Genomic DNA, 20,090 nt, shown 5'->3' with positions numbered 1-20,090 from the left:
GAACATGAGCCATGACTGACCTCCTTGCAATTATCTGCTCTGATTTGGATGCAGACAATAAAGCTGGAATCATAAAGTGTTTTGCTGAACACAGATAGAGAAATGGCCTTCTGCTGATGAATCTACTTTAAAAGCTGACATCTAGCATCATTTTCTTCCGCATTTTGGTGTGTAAGCATTACTTCAGAAAAAGCTCATCTAAAATCAGACAAGGAAGTAAGCATCTTCCTGGAGAAGGAAGTGTTGCGTCTCTGTTCTGCACAAACAAGCAAAGGATTCCTCCTCTTCTGCAACAGCACTCATCTGTTGTTTGCACACACTAGAGCTGCTATGATCTTCCACATTATTTCTTCTCTATAAAGCATAATCACCAGATCCTCGAGGCATCACTTTGTGCAGTTCCAGTGACCTGCGTGGAGCATTTGGCCTGTCCCTACCCGACCTACCATGCTTCATGCATAAAGCGACAACGTCCTTTCAACCTTTTACTGAGCCCCTTTATTAAAGTTGCTAATAAAATCAGTAACTCTAATCATGCTTTTGGTTGTTGTGGATCCTGGCTTGGCTAGGAATCGTTGGAGATAAACATCTCATTTCAAATAGGCTACTGAGCAGATGGTAATGACTTTTAATCACTAGCAACACGAGGCAAATCTGAAATAATGCCCTTGAGACGAACAGTTTGGTACATCATTCCCACCATTTCGAATGCTGAATAACCTTGCCCCATGAAGTGAGCCATGTGTGATTTATGTGCTCATATACTTCTAGCTAACTAAATACTGACAGTCATTAATAGTCTTTCACATTTCTTGTTTTGGGCCCTTATCCAATGCCCACTGAAGTCAAAGCAAACTTCTTCTTTCTAAGCCTTCAAAGACTCCATCTGCTGCAGTAACAACGAGTTGGGTTTTAATTGAGGATGCAGAAGTCTGGGAGACCAACAAGAACTTGCTGCTCAGTCCTAAAAATGGGGGTAGGAGGTAGTTTCTTTAGTCAGATGAAACCCCTCTCCTCCAGTGAAAAAAAAAAAAAAAAAAAGGCTTTTTGTAATTTGTGGAAACAGTACCAGGGTGAGACACTGACCTTCAGCTCAAGCCCTACGTCTGTATCAGGGTAATTACAGCAGACAAATCATTTTAGACAATTCTCAGCTTAGGTCAGTCCTTTAAAAGGCAGCATGAGGAGGTGTTGCACAGGCCCCATCCGCTGCTGCAGTGTTGGAAAGATGAGGTTTTCTTTGCCTTAGGGACATCTTTGTGCCAACAGTGGAGCTCTCATTTTTGTGTTACATACTTCCACCCCTTTGCAATGTTTTCAGAACAGCCTGCTGACCTAGTGATAGTGCTGGGCATGGCTGTGACAGGCTTGCATTTCAGTCCTTGGGCAGCAGTCTCCTTGCTTGGAAGCTTGCTACTTCATTTTTGGAGAATTAAAATTTAAATTTATTTCTATTTAAACAGTGCTGTTTAAATAGTTTTGCTTGAGCTTGCTTTCAGAGCAATCTGTGTTAAAGAACTTTTTAGCAGGGCATTTGTGAGAATATTTCACAAATGGTTTTCAAATGGTTAGCTTGCCTAAGCCATATCTGCAAGAGAAACTCCATCACAGTTTACAATACATGGTTTAAGATACCGCTTAAATTTTAACTTCATGTAAATCAGCAGCAATTCTTATGCTGACCTTTTACCCAAGTTTTTTTTTTTCTTTTTTTTTCTTTTTTTCTTTCTTTCTTTCCATTTTGTCTTCTGAAGGACTCTGATACCTCTCTTGTACGTCCCACAATGATGGCCACACGTACCGCTCAACCGGGAATTCACCCTCACAGTTTAAGATGACAGCAAATATTTCCACAGCCAGATTACAGCTATGTAAATGAGATCTAAGCAAATAAGGCACATAATTAAAACCTTGAATGATAGTTCCAGAGAGCTGATGTAGGCACCCTACTTTTATTAAGAAGGAATGGTTTGGATTTCACCCTTACTGAACACATGGGTACTACACTAAACATGATTGTACTGGAGAAAGGAGCTAGTGCTCCTCTTTTTAACTAGACCCCTTCAGTAATATGTGCAAGAAGTGTGTCAGGGAGGCTGTTCAGCACTGCTAGTGGCAGTGGAAGCAGGTACTCATCTCCTGGAAGCAGTGATCGTAGCTTGTATCTGAAGCACTGGGAGCCCAGGAGCTGCTATGGGAGGTGTGAGCAGGCTCTGAGAGAGACCCTGGCCCCAGTGGAAGCTGAAAAAGTGCTTAAGAACTCATGGGCCTTGGTCCTGCTCTGTGCAGAGACATCAGGAATACTTGTTTCTCAGGCTCTGGGAAGCACTGGGAACACGCTTAGCCCTTAGCTAAACATGTGTTTATTTCCTCAGTGTCTGTTTGTGGGTTCATCTGCAGGCTCTTACAAACAAATAAATAAAATGAATGAATGAAACATCCAAGTTCCTGGTACGTTCCTCATGTATAGCTTGCTTTAATGCCTTGGGAGTGTTGTCAGAGAAATGAGTCTGTACAAGTCAGGCCTGAAGAGGAAAACCCACGCGCTGTACTTCCCTTGTGATTTAACAAGAGGAGGGAGAGCACCGAGAGAAGCCTGCCTTAGCAATACTTTCTTATATGACACACGTGAAGGCGGGAAGATTAATGGACTGAGCAAGTAGTCAGCAGAATATAATTCTTTTAAGTTGTGCAGGGAAGGTACAGTGACTAACGTTGTGACGGGTGAGGGGGAGGGACAGCAGCTCTCCAAACCCATTTATCAGAAAGCCATGTGTTTTTCTGCCCATACTGTAGGACAGGGTGAGCTGCATGCAACCACAAAATGTAATTTATGTACTTGAGATTAGCAGCTATCGTCCATAAATGTGATATTCCAGGAATCAGGCACCTAGCACTGAGGTGGTTCAAATCTCAAATCCCGCCTTTGAGCTGGGTTGATAGTGCTGGAAGATTTTCTTCTCAGCGCCAAAGGCAGAACTGCAGGGGTCTCACCGCCTTCATTAAAACGCGATACGTTTATGTTCTAATTGACTACCTCCAGCTGTTAGGGAAACCTGATAGCTTTATCTAAAACTTGGGCTGTAATCCTACAAATTATTGTGTATATGCCCAGCTGTAAGCACGGCTCACACAGCCAGGCAGCCGTGCTACCAGCCACCTACAGAGCAACCTGGTTTGGGGGCACCAGTTGGAGACTTTCCCTTATTTTCCCAGTATGCCTTCACTTCTGGTTGAGTTACGGCATATTTTATGAAAGGACTCCTAGTTTATTTTTTTGATCAAAAGGACGAGCCGGAGCCCGGCCGAACTACGTTTCCCAGCGGCTCCCGGGCGAGGGAGGGCGGGCTCGGAGCATGGCCGGCGGGGAGGCGGGTGGTGGCGGCGTGGCGGCCAGGGCGGCCCAAAAGCTCTTCTCCCTCAGCGGGCTCTTCGCCGTCTACAAGCCCAAGGGACCCACCTCGGCAGCCGTGCTCAACCTGCTGAAGGAGAGGCTGCTGGCAGGTAGGAGCCCGGCCTGCTAACCGAGGGGGGAGGCCCCGTGGGGATGGGGGGGGGGGCCCCCATCGGGCCAGAAAACCCCAAAAGGGGTCATTTGGGGGGGCTCGTCCCGAGGCACGGCATGGGGAGGTTGTGGGGTTTGTCCCCGTGCTGCCGCCCCACAGCCGTGGGGCCCGGGCCTGGGGACTGTAGGGGGGTGCTCAGCTCTGTGCCAGGTGCCTCTTGCTGCTAAAATAGCTAAATAAATTGGCAGCCGAGTGGAAACCAAGAAGTGTTTCAAGGAAGCTGGAAGTTCAGTCTGCAGGAACTTTTTTTTGCTGAATACAAATGGAGTCTTGATTGTCCCTTACCAGGGGAAAACAAAAGTTTGATCATTGAGAAAACATGAGGGGGCTGTGGCATGGATTTCCTTCGTAATGGATGTGGGGACTTGAGCATCTAAATTAGGCCTTTATTAGAGAACAGGCTTCTTCTCACTTGGTGAGACCCAAGTGTAGAACTGGCTCACTGAGGCTAATTTGCCTCCATGGTGAGGAGGCAGTGACTGCAGCTCTTGTGTGGGTGACTCCAGGTCACGTCTGATGTGAAAGGCATAACGGAGAGATAATGCAGCGTCCTGGTCAAACTTTGGAAATAATTAAGGAGGCTTAGAACATCAATCATACTCAATGCTAATAAATAAGGAGCAGTGGTGTGTGCATGATTCCTGGAGTCATCAGCTTCATCAGAAGTAAGGTGGGTTGGGATGCTCAGTACAGCAGTTTCTGCACCACTATTTCATAGTTCGTGTTTGTTTATTCTCCTTTAGCAATCTGGAAATATGTTTTATTTGTCCTGTAATGCCTCCTTTCCATTTCTATTTGCAGAAGCTGGTGTGCAAACGAATGGTAACAAAAGAAAAAGTCAGGTCTTGAAAATTGGACACGGTGGAACTTTGGACAGTGCAGCGACAGGAGTTCTGGGTAATGAAAAGTATAAATACAGTTATACAATGAGCTCGGGAAACATTTTCATGCCTACATGAAATCAGAGGTGGAAGAACAATTTGGGATACACGTGGCAAACCTTGTGGCGTTGGGGGAAGGACAAGTTACTGGAAAAGAGTGATCCAGGTTAAATTTCCCCTTCATCTACTTCTACATGCATATAATATGTTCCTGAACAAAAGGTTATTTTTTTTCCCAAATCCCTGATATAAGTCATGGGCTATTACATGAATTCATTGCACAACATTCTGTATTTTCTAAATAACCTCAGAAATTTATGGCTCTTTTTTTTAGTTAAGCTAGGGATTTATAGTCATCATAATTTTCTAAAGTATTTGTTCTTAAAATAATGCATTGCTGGGATTTGGAGAGAGCCTTTTGGGCTTGTATACTTGTCAAAGGATAGATGAATAACAGCAATTCAAGTGCTGATTTTTTGAGGCTTAGCACAAAAATAGTTTTCCCTTGCTGTCCTATCTTGCTTATTAAAGAAGAATCATCAAGGAGATTTTTGCCTTTTAATTTTGATAGTGATTTATTTATTAAATTCCTTTGTTTTGTTAAGGAAAAGGATATATCAGTTGCTGTTGAAAACTTGGCCGGGGGTATGATAATTGGGCTGGATTAATCCCATATCATATACTGTCACCAATGGTTTTGTTGATACGTAATGTGGAAAACTACAGCTTGCTTTAATCATAGTTTTGTAGCTCACCTTGGCTACAAGAAATAACAGCGATACTTGGGTATAGAAAATCAACAGTGCAACTATGGGTGTACACGAAATAAATCCATTGAGCTTTGATGTAATGACACTCAGGGAGAGCTGTGCTTCAAAGGAGTGTTTTTTGCAGAGATTGGTGCTAACAGAGGCCTGTATATGCTGGTAATCATTGCTCTCTGTCACCTTGAGCATTTTAAAATGGAACCTTCTTGGGCTAGCAGTTAAGTACCAGCTCTTCCAGTTCTGATTTCCTGTGCTCTGTGGCCACTCACCGGAGAACAGTGTGTGTCTCACTGAAGCCCAGGTTTTCCTTTTGCAGAGATGTTCCCATTGAGCATATTACTGCTCATTGTGGGACATCAACAGCATTGATCCAGAGGCAAAGAAAAATCGCTCGACCTTAATTGCTTCTCCTACTGTTCTGTGATATCCAGCAGTCTCTGAAGCCAGCTCATGTGGCATGACAAAAAGTACTTGGGCTTGATGTGCTTGGTAAAGACAGAGAAGTTCATCACCTTAATATGCTACGGATTGATCCAGAAAGGCATGGGATGTTTCATTCCAGTGCCATACAAAACACGCAGAGAAAAATCAGTGGAAGTTAGATTGGAAAGGACAAGACTTGTGAGGAATGGGGAAGGGAATGTGTTGAGATTTCCTGGGGGGTTCAGGTAAGATTATTAGGAGACACAATAGAAACAAGTTACTCAGAAAATGTGTGCTGCTTTTTGGTGGGGGGTGGGAGGGCAGGAAGCTTTATTCCTTGGTGTGTGGGAGCATAATAAAGAATTCTCTGAAACCTCTGACTGTCCACTCTCCATCTTTGCTGCTGTTTCACAGATTGTATGTGCTCAATATCTGTAACTTTGTGTATGTGAAGTAGCTGATACAGAGCACTGCTTGGTGTGCAAAGTGTACTGCAACCACCTGGGCAGTGCCTTTCATCAGAAGACACACTTTCATATTTCTTTTCCTACTCCCTGCAAGTGTAGATGAGGAAGGGCCTTGGAGGCAGAGCTCAGTCATTTATGGCATTAATGAAAGGTGACTTAGGGACCAAGTGGCAAACGATGGCCCTGCACTTATAAGAGTCTGGAGTGACTGCAGTCTCTGGGAGGTGAAGTCTTTTCTGTCCCCATCTGTGGCTTCTGTTGCATTTGGAAGGTGATGAGAGCTGGGACTCAGCTCGTATTTCAGTCAGGTCTCATATATTAGAAGAAGCAAAGAACTCTAACTTAAGTCTTTAGAGTACCTTGTTTTAATATCAGTGTAGGGCTGTGGCTCTCATTGAGTGCTTTTTGCTGTATGATAGCAATTGTTCATCTTTTTCTTGTTTCTGCATGCCAATAATGAGCTGTAGTTCCACAGAGGAAGAAAAGAAGAAAAAGCCACAAAATTAAAAGCTAGTGGTAAAATTTTAGGAGCACTCATTACATCTTTAAGAAAGCGTATGTTATGGAGCTACGTTCAACCTTATGTGAGGAAGATCTGAGAGTAAAATCTTAGGGTTTCCTGGGACACAGGGCTCCCAGTCTAAGCCGTTTATAAAAAGGCAGAGGTAAGTGAGCAGTGGTGGTACTCCTGAAGTTGGCATTATTTAATCCAGTTAGTAACAGGCATTTAAGAAGTGGTTTGGAAGGTGGCAAAATGCAAGTGTGAAATTCAGTTAAACCTTGCTGTGTCTTGTGTAGTCTGGCAAGTTTAGTTTTTCAATAATACACACGCTATGCTAGTTGATGATTAACAAGGAGAATTGTTAGTCTCTTATTCACAAAAGCATTCGATGCCTCTAAAACTACTCTATTGAATCTCTTGACGCTTTAAAGCAAATTTCAGCTCAGCAGTTGCATTGAGCTGTCAGTGATGTCATCAAGTTGTAAGAGAAGTGCGTGGTTACAAAGTTTTATCTGTGTGCTTATCTCCTTCTCTCAGCCTTGTTGCAGCTCAGTCTGGTGAATGTGACAGGAACACGCTGAACTGAAGGCACGCAAAAGCACAAGCACAAGGGCATATGTGACTGTAAAAAAACCCCCGAGAACCAAGAGGATAAGTTACAGGGAATAAGAATTCTTAAGAGTCTCAGAGTGAGAAGCATTAGAGCACAAATGTGGTTTTTGTTTTTGTTTGTTTTAAGAAGTCCATTAGCTGGCTAGATGCTTTTGTTTCCTGGTTAACACAAAGCTGATTTCTTGCAAGTTCCCTTAACCTTTACCTTAACTCCTGAAGTTTTATTAAAATCAAGGACATAGCTGTTATGTATTTCATGTACAACTGATGCAAATATTTTGCTTTTAAATTTCAAGAAGGGTGAAGGTGACCTTCTATTACTGCAACAGTAGAACAATTTAAGAATAACTTCTTAATTTCTCATCAGCGCTGTCTTTTTTTTGATGTGACCTCGTGGAGAATTCTGCAATGAATTACAATAAATAGCATGGCGATGCTCTCACAAACGTGTGGTGACAGTGTATCTGGCTCCTCATTGTTTTCTATCTTCCTTCTGTTGTCTTTTGTTTCTTTGGATTGCTGTATGTGGAGAAAATCAATAGGAAAGCTTATCCAAGCACCATATTGTAAAAAGCTTTAAAGCAAAATGTAAAATATTTCTTTTTCCTGTCTGCCTTTTTTATGAAAAGCTGAGTGATTGTCACTTTCTGTAGTTCTTACTTAAGATGGAAAAGACAATAATTTGTACATACACAATAACAGGAGGGTTTGATTATAGAAGATTTTTGGCAGAGGCAGTTAGACCTTTTGATTATTTTACTTGCTTGCTGTGACCCTGATAAACTATTTCATTACGCTATCTTGCCTGGATTTCTCTTAGCCAGCATCAACCTTTAAAAGGCCTATTTACTTAGAGTGAAGGCCAGATTCATTATTAGTGAGCCATTGCCTTCATCAAACCAGAGACGGGGTTAATTGCACTGTCTGTTTCTTTGGCGATTAAAAGCTAGATAAATATAGGAGCTGAATTAAAGCATTTTAAGAATTAGGTGAAGCTTATTTCTTTTCTGCTTTAGATGTGTTTTTTTTTTTTTCTTTCACTAGTCCCATGTTATTTGAACATCACAGAGAGATTTTCTCATCAGCACTGACTCTCCTTATATGCTAACTGAGCACGAAAGGCAGTATTTCTGATGAGCATCATATTTAGTAGTGACTGGTGTTGAATAAGGGAATTGCAGAGCTAGTTCTGAAGTGGCACTTCTCTTTCTGTCTTTGCAGTGGTTGGCATTGGAAAGGGAACAAAACTGCTGAAAACTATATTGGCTGGTTCCAAGGTAAGGAATACTAAATGTCGTGTGTTTGTGGTTTTTGCTTGTTTTTTCTTCCCATGAAGAGCTGCACCAACATACAAATATCCGAAATGTCCATTAGGTTCACTGTAAATGCATACTTCTGTTCCTCTTTGCATTTGGGCAGAAATTTGATGTTGAGGCTCTTATATCTACACTGGTCATTAAAAAACCTTTGTTTGTCTTTGGTCTTTATCAACATTCTGTAGGAAAACAAATTCCTATTCTACGAGAAGATTTCTATAATATTTCAGTGTTTTCAACAAAGAGAAAAACCTGAAAACATGTAATGCAGATGGCACCATAAGGCATGCTTTTGGAATGTAATTGTGTGTGATGGTTCAGTTTCTGTTTGATTTCCTTGTGTGTAGATAACATAACTACTGGTCACCTTGCAGTAACAGATGGTCTTTGTTTCTTTTCTCCTTTCTTAAATGCAGCAAGACCTTAAGAGGCACCCTTTGGAGTGAAGTATGTTTTGTGTATGGGGTAGTAGCTTTCACTCCAGGTTCTGTCTATTTCAGACAGGTGATTTGCAAACACCTGGACAGGCACATGTAAGGAGCTAAAGGTAACAAAAGCCTTCTGGCTGCATGAGTTAGACCAGACTGGAGCCTCGACAGGCAGAAATCTTGTTCATTGCTGCTTTTGATCAGTTGCACTACATCTTTGGTGAGTGCACTCCAGACTGGAGGAGTTACTTACACAAAGAGGAGCGTGTGCTCCAGGAATAACCTATCAGTGTTGATTCTTTCTTTGCAAGTAAAATCCTGTGTTTTTAGCAGTTATTTTTAAATGAGAAGTTTAGGTAAGAATGAAAGATGCAGAAATCAATTAAGCCTACCAGATTTCATCTTGTACTCAGGGAAAGTCAATAGAGAGGGCTCAGCAAATTGATAGCCTTTCTAATGCATTCATTTCTGCTATTTTCCCATTCTCTTCTGGTCTGATCACTTAAGCTGTTTGTAGGTGTTGAAGTGATAAATTGAGGTAAAATTTGATTGATAATCTTCAGTTCAGCTCAAAGGAAAATACTTTGACAGGAGAGAATACAAGCAGGATAAAAAGCTGTAGCTGTAGAGACAGGTACAAACCTTGCTGTGTACTCTGTCAGTCTCTCAACTGACTGAAATGGGCTTGTATTGATATATAGGACCAGATTTCAGTCTCTTATGTTTGAAAACATACAGTGAGCAGCTGGAGCTGGGTTTTCAGTTGAAGTGTAAGGAGTTAGGTGATAAATCCTGTATGTATGTTCTGAACACTTAAGACGTTGCATTTCTTACAAATCACAGGTTTCTATCTCTGAAATCCTAGACATCACATTTCTCTCATTGACTAAGCAAAACTGAATTAAAATTAATCTGGGATTAGAACAGACATTTGAACAGAAAAAAAAAGTGTAATTTTAGTCTTTGCAATTTCAAGCAAAAAAAAATTAGCAATTTAACTAAAACCACCTCCATAGTTTCTTATGCAATTTGACCAGTGCTCACTTGTTAGTGTTTCTTGCAGCTGAGAGGCCAGAACCCAAAAGCATCCAGGAGGAAGCACACTATGAAGCTGAATGCTGCTTTTTTAGCAGCTTCTCTACCCTCGTGTTGTTAAACACTTGATAAAATTTCAAGGCTCTTGTTTAGTTGGCTGTTTAATTACCAGTTCAGCAGTGTCCAGGAGCACTTAAACCTTGAGCTTTCCTATTGAAGCAGCATTACTCTGCATATCTTCATATGGATTCATATAATATTTAAAATATTATATGAATATCCCTCCTACTGAGGAGTTTCACCCAAGTTTTTGTATCCTCCTGCCCTCTGGCACAGCTGGCATAACCTCTAGGAAGTGGAAAGCACAGCCCTCCAGTTGTAGAAGTGTTTCCACCCCTCGTTAGGAAATGATTTTTATTTAAAGCATTTCAGCATGGAAGTTCTAACCTTTTACCACATGATATATCCCTTTAAAGAACATTTAAGTTAAACTAAAGCTTTGAGATAATTCAGTTATGTCTTTGTAGTGTGTGGAAAAATATCTTGATTTCAAAACGCCTCAAGCAAGTCAAGAATCTCTTAAGCTGATGCTCAGAGGAAGCAGCTGTGGTGGATGAGGCAGTTCCTACTGTTTTGTCAGAAGAGCTCCTTGGTGACTTGGCCGTCCTGCAGCCAGTAGGGTCATTTATCTGAGTGTTGTACCCAGGAAGCTCAGGAAGGCTTAGAGCTGCTGCTGCGGGACAAGGGAAGGGAACACAGAGGAGAAACGGGCAGTGGGGGCAGTCCAGAAAGCTGCCCCAGCCGGATCCATCAGCTCTCACCTGGCCTTAGACTGGATGGGCTGCGGGCACGTGATTTAATGAGGCAAGTAAAGCTACATCCTTACAGCAGCTCTGCTCTTCCACAGGAACTGTTTGGATGCTCTGACATGGCAGAGGGAGCGAGGCAGCTAGCATCTGTGCCAGATGGCCTGACAGTCATAAGCCTTCATTTGGAGCTTGTCTGCCTCTGCTTTCTTATTTTCTGTTTATGCTTTGATAAATTAGGCACGCTGTAACTCAGGGTAGCAAGCTTAAGGAAGTTGAAGGATTTGCTGCAGATACCTGCCTTCTTGGGTTTGGCCACGCTTACAGGAAAGGCTCATAATGTAGTGAGAGATGATATAGATAAATACATGACTGTCTAAATACCTTTGAGTTTTTTTTTTTTGCATCCCGTGCCATGTGTTACAATTTTCTACTCTGATATTTTTACCATTGTGGATGCTAAAGTGCATGCTGAAAGGTGTGATGTTTTTCTTTTATTTTGTTTATTACTATAAAGATTCAGCTGAACTGGCTGAGCTTCACTGGTTAGGATTTACTGTTTCTTTATAGGAATGTATCTTGTAAAGAAATAGTTCAGTCTATCATTGTTGGCAGCAGAGCTATGCTGAGTGGCCAAAACGTATGTTACTGCAGTAAACTCCATATGGTGGCTCTGCCAGAGATTGGACTATTTCTGATTTTTTTTTCTTCTTCCCAAACATTGTGTGAAACTTTCCTGACTCTGTGTGGCAGCTATGAACATTATCACTCAATTTGCAACTTGTACATATTATACAAGGAGTGTTACTCTTCCTCTGTAAATCATGTTCTCCACTGGTGCTCTGTCGGATTCACCTCCTTATGTAGTAACTCAAAACAAATAAAAATGTGTAGCCAAGGGCAATACCTACTTAGTGTTCCAGATCTCATTGAATTCTTAGTGTTTATCCAGAAATAAAAATATGTCCAAGCTGGCTTAGGTTTTGTTTGTTTGCATTATTTTGTTTCAAATGTTCCAAGTGAGGGGGAGAAGCTGAATCCTTTTGGATCTGGAATGTAAATTCTGAGCATTTAAAACGTGTTCCATAGGAGAATCACTTTCCCATCTTATGTGCTAGGACCTGAACTTGGTCTTGCTTGGACTTTCCCCACTGCATTGTTTTGAGATAAATTGTTTTATTGTGTTTGCAAAATAAAGATAGTTTCTTGTTCTACTATTTCTTGTTTCACTGGTAAAGTGAATAGAATTGGGGTGGACCAATTTTTATTATTATGGTAAACGGTTTTTCAAGTGCTCAGTCTTGTGGGTGACTTGTCTCTCTCAAACACAATAATAGAAATGACTTTTTGGGGAGGGCGAAGGGGTTAGAGAATGCTAGTTAGAAGTACATTTTCCCAAATGGTAATGCTATTTTAAAACCTCTCATCTCCTAGAATGTGCTGCTGTAATGTAGAAACAGACTCATTAGAGGAGGGGGGGGGGAAAATGTAGCATTAAGTAATGAAATTTTTCATTATTCTAATGCTTTCCATTGGGAGGAGTTGTCTTCCAACACATACAGCATTTATTTTTAGTTAGGATAAAACAGGATAATTTAAACTTTCATGCTTCAATTCCATGCTTAATTTGCATGTTTTTCAGTGAGATAACATCTAGGTTCACCCTGAGTTTTATTTGACTCCTACAAGTGTGAATGAGGCCAGGACTTGGCTATCCATCTAACTGTGATTGGAATCATTGCTACCTGATGAGCAGAAAGCAGAAAGTTTTGTTTTTATCTAAGGATGCAGCTTTGTGTCATGGTCTGTTTATAATCTGAAACCTCAACAACTCAGTGATAGGAGGGGAATTGCTTGAGTGCACTGAGATGTTTGCACAAGCTTGGGCAGGAGCTATTTAAAACAGAAAATGTAATCTCAGAAGTTCTGGCTTCTCCAGAATGAAACACTATCCAAAATTAAATAAAAATCACTGGGTGGAGTAAAACACAAAATCCAAGTCATTGCAAGCACTAGAAAGAGAAAAAGAGATTATGGGCAGAACAAATATACATGAGTTACCTGATATGTGGCAACTTAGATTTATTATAATTGGACTATTTGGAGTTTCTCTGAATCCTGGATGGGAAATGAGTACTAGTCCAGTGGTTAGGTCTCAAAACTTGGCATTCACACTTGCATCCTATGGAAGAATTGTTTTCACAGCGCTTCTGAGAATTTCGGAGACAAGTAAGTTGCTTCTTGCAGTGTGATACCTGGTTTAGATTCATATATTGCAGGTTTGTTTCTCTGGAGGGTTGGGACCAGATGCTACAAAACAAAATGTCCATAAAACAGGTTGTTTCTTTACCTCCTGTGATTATCTTACTGTCCTAAAAGATTAGGCTTTAATTTGTATCCCTTAAACTTCTCAAACACAAAGATTGCCAGCTTTCTCTGAGTTCTTTTTCTTTTTGAATTTAGTCCTTAACTTCCATCTTAAGGCAGTGAGTCCAATGAATTAATAATGCGTTAAAAAGAACATCTAGGAGTTCTATAAGGAGCAGAACTAATGAAGCCTTTTCTTGTGACTTCGTTTGTTTACAGCTCGTTAGACACCAAAGCCCCATGTGGACTCGTTGGTATCCGGTAATACAGTGGGGCTCCCTCTGGGGCCTTTTTCTTAGTGGAAGCTAGAACAGATTTGTTTCCTCTACCTACCTATTTTCCTGAGATTTATAAGAACTCAGGATCTCTGAGAACTCTCTTCTTCTGCCAACATTTGTGTGTTTGCACATTAATATGCATACCGTGATGGTATAAGTGCTATATCTTATGAAATCCTTTCTTTTTAAAGAGCCTTTTATTTTCTTTTAAAATGTATTTCTAAAGCAGTTTGTGCTCCAGTTCATATACTTGAATTATGAGTGCAAGAAAATTGATCTGACTTTCCTTTTGAGGGATGCTCTTGGTTGTGTGTGCTCTTATTTTTAATATTAAAAGATTTCTCCACAGTATCACCAGCTGAGCTCTTTGCTTCATCATGCTTTCTTTTGGAGCTGGCAGAGTCAAAACTATTTATTCATACAGTGGATAGTGGTGTGTGTTCTGTTTTCTTTTTCATATTCTGGTATTTTTAACATTCTTTTGGAAGGGTGAGCTTGTGAGTAATGGTAGTTTTTTTTTGTATTTTATTAGATTTATTGGTGTAGTAAGGCAAGGTAGGCATTTGAACCTGCAAGTATTTTCTCAGGTCTAAAACAGAACCATGGGTTCTAAAATTAGATGCAATTTCAAATCTGTTCAGAGTTTAGTGAAGTAGGTATCTTTTAGATCACTTCTGAAAGAAAAAGTTACTGGTTGTGACCATGGTACACCAGCGGTTCTGGCCGGGCAGGCAGCGATGACAGGTAAGACCCCAGCACTATTCCATACAGATGGGCTGTTTCATTGCCTCCTTTCATAAAATGGATTAAGAAAACAACTTCTATCCCATGTGAGGTAGCAGGATTCTTTATCAGCCAGGCTTCCAGTCAAGAAGGCTAGGGGGATTGCTATTGCTTGCATGATGAGTCTTCAGATCCTGTCTTGATTCTGTTCACCTGTGTGTATCGGGTTTATGTGGCAAGGCTTTGATAGTGGGGGGCCGCGAGGGTGGCCTCGGTGAGCAGAGCCCTGCAGCTGCCCCCTGTTAGATAAGGGCCAGTTTCAGCCAGCTCCAAAGGGACCCACCGCAGAGCCAAGCCAATAAGCAATGTTGTTTGTGCCTCTGTGAGAGCAGATTTAAGGAAGAGGAAAAAAAACACAAAACAATGCACAACAGCAGCTGGGAGAGTGAGGAGTGAGAAGCAGCCCTGCAGCCCCCAGGTGAGTGCAGCGGGAGGGCAGGAGGTGCTCCAGGCACACAGCAGCAGTCCCCCTGCGGCCTGTGGAGAGGCCCCTGGTGGAGCAGGCTGTCCCCCTGCAGCCCATGGGTCCCACATGGAGCAGATCTCCATGCTGCAGCCCCCCCATGGGTGGAGGAGCCCCCGGTGGAGCAGGTGGATGTGGCCTGGAGGAGGCTGCGGCCCATGGAGAGCCCCCACAGGAGCAGGCCCCGGGCCGGAGCTGCAGCCTGCGGAGAGGAGCCTGCGTGGAGCAGGGAATCTGGGGGGAGCTGCCGCCCACCCGTGGGGGACCCGTGCTGGGGCAGTTTGCTCCTGGGGGATGGACCTTGTGGGATGGAGCCGTGTGGGAGCAGTGCTTGAGGACCTGCTGCCTGTGGGCAGCCCCCGCAAGCTCAGTTTGGGAAGGACGCCATCCTATGGGAGGGACCCCATGGGGAGCAGGGGCAGAGAGGGACCGTGAAGGAGCAGCAGAGACAAAGTGTCAGGGACTGACCGCAGCCCCATTCCCTGTTCACCTGCATTGCTCAAAGGAAGGAGGTGGGAGAGGGGGGAAGGTGGTTTTGGTTTCTTTCCTTTGTTTCTCACTGCTCTAGCTTGTTAGCAATAGGCAATAAATTTCACTAATCTCCCAACTCTGAGTCTGTTTTGCCTGTGACGATAATTGGTGAGTGATCTTCCTGTCCTTATCGCAGCCCTTGAGCCCTTTCCATCATATTTTCTCTCCCTTTCCCTTTGAGGAAGGGGAGTGAGAGAGCACTTGTGGCAGAGTTCAGCTGGGTAAAACCAACACGCTGTGGTTTTAGCTGGTGTTCTGCCTCCGCATTGCACTGCTGTCACATCCAGCTATCTATATTTGTTGTGAGGAATCCAAGTAAAACTGGATAGCTTGCTCTTTAGCACTTTCCCTAGGAAATTTTTCATCTGCAACACCTTCTCGTTTTTCACTCCGTGGTTCGTGCCCTTTCGTTCCCACACCTCGTTGTTTGTGGTATGCCATCCACACTGAGCAAGGGTCTGACAGAATTTTGGTTGGTTTTGAGATTGGAGAAGGAACAAAAAAGAGTGCTGTGTGTGACTTGCTCACTTAAGCAAAATGGATTGTAGCTACATAAAATGTCATTGCTTTGCCTCTGTTCAAGCCCAAAGAAATTGCTGTTTCCTTACAAGGAAGGTAGGAGAGGAAAGAAAGAGATAAGGTTATCTCCTAGGGGAAGGAGAGAGCCTGGTATATTATTCATTGTGGAATGTGAGGGGGTTAGTGTGAGGTAACGTTATACTGTGCCATAAATCCAATATCTCTATTGAGCTCGTGTTTTTTTTTCTGAGCCCAGTGGAGTTATGAATTTTAGTTCCCAGGCTTGTTTTGAAAGGTGTTTTATAGGTTTCCCTTGAGGAATGGGACTGGCAGATCAGCGATGGAGCGATTGTTTTATGAGTGATGTTAACCCACAGGCAGATGGATGTGTTTCAGCCCTTGTAGACGGGCTAGGTGATTCATCCTGACATGTAGTGGTTGCTTAATTTCATCCGTTTAGTTACCATTTTTGTGTGTTCACTAAAGTATTTTACACTCTTGAAATACACAAATAGGACAGAGACTTGCCATTTCTGTTACCTGGTATTTGTTAGGGAGTTGTGCGAACAGATAAGGAACTCGTAGGTGCAAGACATTATCTCTGATACTAAAGCTTGACCTACTTATGCCTGTAGTCCATGATAGCTATATCCAAGCACCACCATGATACTGTTTGCTTTTTGTTTTAACCACTACTGACACCTGAGAATTTTTGCAGGACCAGAGCTTTCTGTTGTCAAACCGTGGCCTCGTACCAGAGACCATCACTGGTTATGTACACTTGGTGTGGGTTTCTGATCTGTGAGTATCGCTGTATATTACTGATAATGAACTTCTTGTTCCCTGAATGTCTCAAGATGCTAACTAGAGATCAATGTCAGTTTAAGAAAGCGTGGTCTTCCTCCTTACTTTGTTACAAAGAAAATGCTTACAAAAAAAGGAAGGCTAGGAGCTGCATGCATTCTGTTGGTTTTGATGTGTTTTGAGATTGTGTAGAAGGTGTTAGCAAAACTTGAAGTGGTGTCTGCGCGCTGAGAGAATGTTAAGCATGCACGGTGTAGGATGCGGGAATCAGGAAGGGCTGAACTGTTAGCTGGATAAAAATGGTCTTAATGTGCCCCCTCCATGTATGCACACTGGTGTCATCTTCAGTGACCCGTTGTTTCGAAACACAGTACATTTGTAACCTGTTTTTTACCCTAAAAAAAAATCATAAAAAGAGGCTGATGTGAATATCTGTTCTTCCCTTACCTACCCAGTATCCCCAAAACACAGTTGTAGAAGAAGCTGTTAGATAGTATATATAGAAGCTTTCCTGCTGCAGTACCATTAATAAGCTGGCTTAACACGCTGTGTATTGCTTGAGTCTCTTTTATGTTAACCCCAGAGGCCTAATCTATTAATAGCTCAGCTTCATGCTCTATTAATATTCACACTTTTTTTTTAAACTGTTGGAAATATCGAGTAGACTGCATCTATTGTGCTCCAGAAGCTCTTTCCTCCACAAATGCGGAATATTTCAGGAGCATGCTGGAATATGCTTGCTTTCATGAGGTCAGTGTGGCCCTCTTTTCTCTTGACCTTTCTATAATTGTGTTTCTCTGTGCTAAACGTACAGGTCTGCCTTGCATTCATTAACTCATTCATTCAAAAAAAAAAAAAAAAACAAAAGCAAAAACCAAGCAAACAAACAAAAACGAAAACCCAAACCAAGGCTGCAAGATGGCAAGATTTTTTTTTTCCTAGTCAAAATCATAGGGGTGACAAAAAAGAAAAGATGTTAACAGGATTAAACTGGCCATTCTGCATGGTTTTCTGTAGTGCTTCTAGTAACGTGGAGATGCTCGTAGCTCTGCATTTTAGAACTTACAGCATCTTAAGCTTAGCAGTGTCTTCAGATTCACTTAAAGGCTTTCAATTTTATCTATGCCTAAAGTCTTCCCACCCCCTGGAGGGACTGTCTTATCTCTGGGCAAAGAATTATGAATTGTCTTTAAACTGTTTCTCGGCTAGGAGATGGAGCTTGGCTTGGTTTATTTTGTCTGCTCTGTGGTGTAGGTGCTAGGTGGCAGAATGAGGAAACAGGTGTTTAAAAACAAATACAACAACAAAAACAGGTGCTGAAGACAACATCTAAGGGCCAACTTGAGGTATTTTGCTGTGTGGTAGGTTCCACGAGCAGCAAGTGTCAGAAAGGTTTGCATAAATAGGCTGTGGTCTACAAGCAGCTGCTTCTGCACATCAGCCTCCATCCCCCCTTTGGCTATTGTGAGTCTGTGTTGCATTTACGAGTGACACAGGGCCATGGTGCCATCTGGGGTGATTTAGTGTTCCTGTTACTGTTGGGATTATTAGTATTATTTTTAATTATTATTTGTGTAGTTTTTCTCCCTCTCCTTCCTCTCCTCTAACACCAGAACTTAAATTTGCTGTTGGCTTTGGTTACTGCCATGAGGCTTCTCTGAACTGCAGGTAAGATATCTTTTGTGGGCTCCCCTGCTACAGGTGGTTCAAGTCCTTTGCTTTGAAAGTCCAGTCACCCTGTGCGCTTGAACTTCTTAAACAAGCTGACATAAGAGGTCAGAAAATCCTGTTAGCCCAAGAGTAAAGATCAGATAGTTCTTCAGCAATGACAGTACAATTACAGCATCCAGCAGTAAATAAAATTTAGTGCAGGCGTAGCACAAAGTCAGCTTTTTCTTTTGGGAGAAAAATGAATGGGAGAGGGAAGTTTTTTGTGTGTGTTAAAAGGACGTTTGGTGTTTGTTAATTTTGAATTTGCTCCATCATAAAATATGGAGCTCCTCCCTAATCCTGCAGTCTTAATTTTTTCCTCATGCAACCTGCTTTTAAGAGATTAGGGCTCTTTGTTTTTAATATATTAGAATCTACTTAGTGAGAGTGCTTTGTTTCGGAAAATAATTGAAACTATGGCAACCCTCTTTTTTTTTTTTTTTTCCAGCTTATTTGTCTACCCCGTGTACCCGTCTGTTTGGGTGGATGATTAGCATGCGGGAGGCCATTGGTCACTGCTGATGCTACACAAACAGCAAGCACCAGTTATGTAACGCGTAAATCCGGAGCATCTTAGTCGTGCTTCAGAAATCATCGCATACAAACCGAATGCCAGTGTAAAGCTGAGAGCTGAAGGCTTCTTTGGCTGAAGTTTACAAAAATATAACTGCTTGCACCAGGCATACAGGTCGAATGGATTAGTCATGGGAGCAGTAATTCTAGTCAGTGTTTGCCTGCTGGGTGCTGCCTCCGATTTCTTTCAGGTTCCCTAGACCACTTTTTTTCATCATTATTTATTTATTTTTGTTGATTTTTTTTTTGTGTGTGTTCTCTCAAACTCGTCAGCCCCATGCAGGCACCAGTTTGCATAAATTGACTTTCTATCAGCTGTGGCTTCTCTTCCCTGGCTTTCAGCCTCCTGCACAGGGGCTGGGATCTCTCCTTTCCTTTTACACTTCTGCATTCGGTTGCTGCTGTGATTAGAAAATGGGTCATCCTTGGGTGAACTCTTACGACCTGCCTCTTCCAGGGAGTCTGCTTTGCTGGGAACTTCTTGCAGTGGGAACCATCTTAAAATCTTCCTGACAGCTTCTAGTGACCTTATTTCATAACTACGTGTGCTGCTGTCTAGCTCCTCCAAAGCGTTGCGTTTCCATGTTTGAAAAAAGCTTTTAAACATGCTATAATCTAAGATTTCAGCTATCTGGCTTCTTTCCAAACAAACAAACAACCAAAAAAACCCACACCACCCTTTGATACATTAACAATTAAAATCGAGAAGTTCCGTTCCCTGGTCTGTCTGGCACTTGCACTGATAAGTGGGGCAGACGTGCCTGGCAGGCAGCCCAGGGGCTTCAGCCCTGTGCAGCTAATGGCTTGCTGGCTGCAGGAGCCCTCAAGCAGGAGAGGATTCCTCCTCCTGCTCCTCCTCCTCCTCCTTTCTCCTCCCAGTGCGCAGTTAAATATGTGCACTGACAAAGTCCTGTAATTTCTCTCTTTTTATGTTTATAGTTTCGTTCCCCTCCCACCCAGTATCAGGATTTCTCTTAAATTGGATTTGAAGTCAAAAAGGCAAATGATGCCTTTTTTTCTTCCTAAAACATGATTGTGAGCATCATGTGTATTGACTGTGAGAATTTTGATTGTGCCTACAGTTGTGACTAAAACAAAATTTCTCTTCCCTTGATCTTTCAGGTGTACTGGAGGGTTTGTAATTTGTTTCTTAAGGGTTCCTGTGGTCCTGTTTTTCTCTGGTCCTGGCTTTTATGGCGTGCCTTCCTGATCACAGGTGTGGTAGCAGCCATATGGCTACCAAAGCACTTCCCATCTTT

The 20,090-nt window shown here is 42.2% G+C and overlaps 1 protein-coding gene across 1 annotated transcript in view; it reads left to right on the top strand.

The window, feature by feature from the left end:
- Nucleotides 1-3,356: 3,356 nt before the first annotated feature.
- TRUB1 (TruB pseudouridine synthase family member 1) overlaps nt 3,357-20,090 on the top strand; it is a gene marked incomplete at its 5' end in the record, with an annotated part of 53,007 nt that continues 36,273 nt past the window's right edge. The window contains 3 exons of the mRNA XM_082764638.1: nt 3,357-3,504; nt 4,368-4,463; nt 8,440-8,495. Coding sequence (XP_082620764.1) covers nt 3,357-3,504; nt 4,368-4,463; nt 8,440-8,495 — 300 coding nt within the window. The remainder of the gene's footprint in view (nt 3,505-4,367; nt 4,464-8,439; nt 8,496-20,090) is intronic.

Source organism: Aythya marila (assembly GCF_965140915.1).
Source record: "Aythya marila genome assembly, chromosome: 7".
In the NCBI taxonomy this organism is placed as follows: domain Eukaryota; kingdom Metazoa; phylum Chordata; class Aves; order Anseriformes; family Anatidae; genus Aythya; species Aythya marila.
Note: the sequence above shows the minus strand (reverse complement) of the source record. Positions and strands in the feature narration are given on the sequence as shown.